Raw genomic sequence first — 5,569 nt, forward strand, 5'->3', positions numbered from 1 at the left:
CTGGGAGAAGGAGTTCATTGGGGGGGGAGAGAAATGTCTGGCTTTTAGGACTCATTCCTGCACCGCTCTATCAACACAGGAGTTCATCTGAAGAGGTGTCCCGTGTCCTGAAGCCTCCTGGGAGTTGTAGTTTGAGGCGGTGTTGAGACTACTTGTCAGAACAGCCTGCACTCTGCCCCCCCAATGAACTCCTTCTCCCAGAACTCAGAGCTGTTTATGTCCCACGCTCCGGCTGACCCGGCAACACCAGTCAGCAAAGTACATGAGAGTACACACACGCACACACACATTACCAGATGCTCAACAGATACTGTAGCTGTTGGCTCAGATATTTCCAAATACAAACACATGTCCGCTAGTTTGCATGCACCCGAAATACAGACTAACATACAATCTTACACACAGTTAAGAGAGGCTCTCACACACACACACACACACACACACACACACTGTACCTCTGAACAAAGTGTTCAGACACGCACTCTGACCTTCACCCTCATTAGTTCATCAGAAAACATACACACACAAACAGGGACACACACACTTAATCCTGCCATGCACTCGGTCTCACAATACACACAAGTCTAATAACTGTTGACTCAGACACACACTCACACAGATCACAGTACTTCCTGTACGAACACACACCACCAACCCAAACATGTGAGCGCGTCAGAGCAGCAGAACATCCTGGAAAGAGAACATGGGAACATGACACTTGGCATTGTCATCTAATGAAGACGCTTCAGCTTTTTAAACAATTTCACTTTTTTTCCCCGTCTACACTTAATCTCCTTTGTGTGGTCCGCCGGATGCATTTCAGCCAATCAAATGGGCCTGTGGGATTTTGTAAAGGTCTGAAAGTGGGAGTTTTGTCCTAACATGGTGTCATGTGTACGAGCGCAGGCTGTGGTGGGATCATTATTTTGTGCGTGCGCGCTGCCCTCGTTGGAGTTGTTGTTTGGACCTTGGCCCACTTCCCACGCACCGCAACTTTTAAACGGTGAAGAGTTTTAATGGAAGGCATCCACTCACACTGTGTGTTTCTCAATAGGCTTGTCCTCCTATGTTGTTGTTCCCACACGCTGTCTGCTGCTCTGTGATTCACTGGCAGTGAAGTAGAAACCGGAGCTGCCTCATTCGACTTTTTAGTGACAAATCAGATTACTCCACAACAGGGACGATAACGGAATCTCCAATGATTAATTGCCTTCATTTGCCCACAATGTTTGAGCAACAAAATGAGTTCCAGCCTATTTTTATCAATCATCCCCAAACATGATATTAAATATTCGTCTTGAGTCTCATCAATTATAGCAAGTGGTATGGTTTTCTATACATAAATTGCCAATAAGGCGTTTTTCTACAAGTTAAAAGCAGTTGCTCTGATATTATTTCCTCCCAGAGTAAGGGGAAGAAGATTATCCATATTAACTTTCGGTCTCTGTCCCGTCTCTCAGATATGCCCCTCCACGTCCGGCGCAGCAGCGACCCCGCCCTGCTCACCATCAACGGGCCTTTCAGCGGCGGTGAGCCGCGGGTCAAAACGGAAGAGCCGCCATCCAGGAAGAACCCGAGCCGCTGGTCCACCACGGCCGGCTTCCTGAAAGCTCGCCACTCCTCCGGCACCAACAGCCTCGAGAGGAAGGTAGGCGGCTCTTTCACAATGAATGGATCTTGATGGATGTGCACATTCAACTACATGTGACACACCGGTGTTTTATTCATACTCTAACGGCTATTACATATCTGTTTTTGGGGAAAAAAAGTATTTACCGATCGTTTCAAAGTTGCAGATTATCCCGGTTTTACTGGTTTATAAAACCCCCCAAAGTGAACTATTGCACAGCATCAGACATTTTAACGTGTCTTCGCAGGGTAAAGCTATGGACACGTACCGCAGTCTGCCGCGGGATGCGGGGACGTGGGCCAATCAGAGTGAGTTTCAGAGAGAGACGGCCCGCTCGTCACTCAGCGCCAATCACCCCATGGTGGACCGCTGGCTGGAGAGACAGGAACAGGTAGGACCATGTTCAGCAGAAGTGTGCACCGATGGTAATTCTATGCCAACCATAGACCTAGATGTTGTCAGAAGTGAAACGTGTGTGTAAACTGAAGTAGGAAGAAGATGAGACAAGTCTGCAGGAATACGACGATAAGACGTAAAGCAGCTCCCACTAAAGATGCAATAGGAAGTGTGTATGGACGCTCTTAGGAAACCTCACACATCATCTCTCTGTTATATCTGAACTCCTGACACTTCCAACTACCCAGCATTCAGAGATTTACGGCGAGTCTCGCCACTCCGCGGTCCGTCCAGCCCCCTAAGCTCTGAGCGGCCAAGATCCAGTCCAGAGCCCGACCCAGTTCTATCACTCCCCCGGTCCTCAGCGCAGAGGTTAAAAAGTGAGGAACTTCCACCCTGAATCCGCAGTGACACATTGAGTCGTGGAAAGGAGAAATAGCTTAAAGTCGATACAGTAAAATAACATCAGCCACACACGGTACATGTGGTCCTGTTTAACTGGATATGTAGAAGGCTGCCAGGGGCCGGGGGCTCCGTTCCCACCGGGTCATGCACGCCAAAGTTTTGTTGGAATATGATGACATATCATGACCCGCTTGCCTTTGCAAAGGTTGCATTACCCCCCAAAAAGATATGTTTTCATTTCCGTAATTATAGTGATAGGTTAAATAAACATGTCTAAAAGTGACAGCATGCACACTAACTATCTGATCTCATCTTTTTATGGGCTGTTGGTTTTCTTTGGCTTACATGTGTGCTGTTGTAAAACATCTGCATTACTTACTGGGATTAACCAAGTGTACTATTGAGATGATAATCTAACGTTGAGCGAGCCAAAGCCCTGAGAGAGCGGTGGGTAGCTGGGTGCCGTTAGTCTGCGCTTCCACGTTGGTGGATGTCGGCAGCAGTCGGTCTAGATCAGGGGTCTCCGTGAAGTAGCTCGCTGGCTACCAGTGGCTCGCTAGAGGTCCAAAGAATATGTACGTACATGTGATAACACAAAGTCACTCGGTAAACCTGTTTCTGTCCAATCAGATTCACATACATCCCGCCCCCTTCTGACACCACATTATGTCAATTGAACCGAGTCCACAGCCACTTTTCATGGGGCTTCCCGGCTGGTAGCGGTCTAAGAACAGTGACGGTAAAGGAGCTCAAAAGACGACTGTTTACCAAACGGACGTCAGTGGCGAGATTGTAGTAGAGTGAGACTGCGGTGACTAAAAATCCTTAGAAAGGACCATAGAAGCTGCTGTTGCTGATGTACGACGTTGTGCTACGAGTCGCTCTCGGCCACTTTCATTTCCTCTCGGAGGGGGAAAAACGGGTTGGATGCTCCCGGTCTAGAATAACTGACTTCATTTATTTTGTTCCTTGTTTTTCTTCTTCCACAAGCAAAATGCCATGGACTGAGAACGCGCGTGCAAATCACAGCACCGGTCTGCACTGCCAGTTGCAGTTTTGTTGTGGGACATATTTTTTTATTTGTAATCAACATATGACGAAAGCGTTTCATTTGATTCACAGTGGTGTGAAAGCGGTTTGCAGATCTGTTTTGTTTGCTTTGTACGTACTAGTAATGCTGTCTGGCTCAGAATGCAGATACACATCGACAAGCCAGCTGGCTGTAGCGTCCAGTGTTGGTGGTAAACTCACAGTAGGTAATGTTCTGTCTCTGGGGGGGTCTCTCATTCTAAGCCAGAACAAAAGACAGAGCTTGATGACATTGTGAAATAGCGTGGGATCATGGGAGTTGTTGTCTTCGCCACTATTGACATCAGTGTAGGCAGCTTTTCCTGGTTAGGATTCATTTTGTCATTGTTCAGAGGTCTCCTCCTCCTTAAAACAGAACCGTTAAAAACATGAGCCGAAGCTGCTGCTAACGTTCGCTCTGTTTGTTTCTCTGATAACTTAAGATCCAGACGTCCATGACTAAAATCTTTCATCTGGTTAAAAAAGTCCAAGATCAAAAAAAACAGTGTATCATAGAATTTGGCTTAAACTGGATATAAAGTCAACGCCAATGCACAAATAAGCTGTTATGTTATACATATTATATCTTTTAGAGTGCAGCCTTTAGTTCATCAGTAGATTGTCATGGTGCTTATTCTTTAAAGTTGCCTCTGAAGCTCAACATGACCTCAACCTCGGCTTTTAAAGTCTTAAACATGCAGATTTACATAATGCGTTGATCCATAATCAAATGCACTCAGTGACTAAGTCCCGTCTCATTTTTTCTTCTTATATAAGTTCCTCTGTAAACGGTTTCTCTCGCTGAAGGGTTACTCGTACAACGAGTTCCCACCGTCTCTCTGAGGGTGAAGCTGCACCGTCTCCCCTCATCGGTCTCACAACAGGTTTTAGTATGAAGGGGGTTAAGTGGTCCAGGTCACTGCAGGAGGGTGGAGTTGGTATTAATGACCTGCTGAAGACCATCTGCCCTCCTCGACGCACACACACACACAGGACACACACATGTCCCCCACCGTCCACTCGTCCTGCTGACATCAACCTGTGCGTGGTTGATGAGTGGTCGCGAGTGGCACAGAAAATAACCCAATCTGATAGTCTGAATCCAAGTTACATCATTGTATTATCTTCTTCTCAATGAGACACACACACACACACACACACACTGTAGTTTGTGAACCCACGAGCTGCTGCTGCTGTTGTTGGCCGCTCTTGTGCAGAATCTCTCAGCGCGCTGTCACTGTTTTATGTCTCGTTGATTTAAGCACCACTTGGCTCGCTTTGTTCCAGGAAGGATGTTGCAACTGTGCTGTGATGAGGAAAGACTTTTCTGCATTAGTTCCAGACTTGATAATCAAATAACAGAACAGATGAGATACCCCAGAATTTAGAAAGAAATGACCTCTGTAGACTGTAGAGTGGTATTTTAGCTTTAATACGTCATGTTGTCATGTTACTACTCGTCACTATATTTCATTTAGTTGGAATGGAGTTGAGTACAGAAGCGGCCCAAAGGAGACCCTCTCTTCATGTTTAGTATACACATACACAGAGTTTGAGTTACTATTTGCATCGAGACGGAATCGTTTCCCAGCGTTGCAGGAAACAAGAGATTTGTGTTAACATTGGTGGCGTTTCATGCATCTTTAACGGCCGTACTGCTCCACACTTCATCACCGCACCAACAAGGATCCAGCCCAGAGAGCCGTTAGTATGTTAAACCTTTGTTAAGAGAGTAAAAGAGAACATGATGGGAATGAAAAATAGCATGGGCCAGAGTAGAACATGCATCCATTTCATTAGAATAGAGCAGCTCGGCACGATGAATTAACAATTTCCTCAACTTGGGTTCCATCTCGTCTCCCTCAGAATGAATACCGTGGAACAGAGGAGCACGGAACGAAGAGAAGGATTAGAACAGAGCGTGGCGTGATGAAGTAGGAGAGCTCTACAGAACCGTGGCTTTGCTTTGCACTGAAGGGTGCGTTGAAGTGAAAGGAGGTTCTCCGCTCCCACACTGGGTAATTGTGTGTGTGTGTGTGTGTGTGTGTGTGTGTGTGTGTGTGTGTGTGT

The 5,569-nt window shown here is 46.5% G+C and overlaps 1 protein-coding gene across 7 annotated transcripts in view; it reads left to right on the top strand.

The window, feature by feature from the left end:
* Positions 1 to 5,569, top strand: part of pard3ab (par-3 family cell polarity regulator alpha, b) — a 213,604-nt gene that overhangs the window by 71,249 nt on the left and 136,786 nt on the right. For 5 of the 7 annotated variants that reach the window (XM_031870765.1, XM_031870767.1, XM_031870766.1 and 2 more), the window contains exons 4-5: positions 1,461 to 1,648; positions 1,878 to 2,022. In XM_031870765.1, the coding sequence (XP_031726625.1) occupies positions 1,461 to 1,648; positions 1,878 to 2,022 (333 nt within the window). The remainder of the gene's footprint in view (positions 1 to 1,460; positions 1,649 to 1,877; positions 2,023 to 5,569) is intronic. The other 2 variants (XM_031870764.1, XM_031870770.1) reach the window with 1 other exon arrangement.

Source organism: Anarrhichthys ocellatus, unplaced genomic scaffold, assembly GCF_004355925.1.
Source record: "Anarrhichthys ocellatus isolate YVR2014 unplaced genomic scaffold, GSC_Weel_1.0 scaffold54, whole genome shotgun sequence".
NCBI lineage: Eukaryota > Metazoa > Chordata > Actinopteri > Perciformes > Anarhichadidae > Anarrhichthys > Anarrhichthys ocellatus.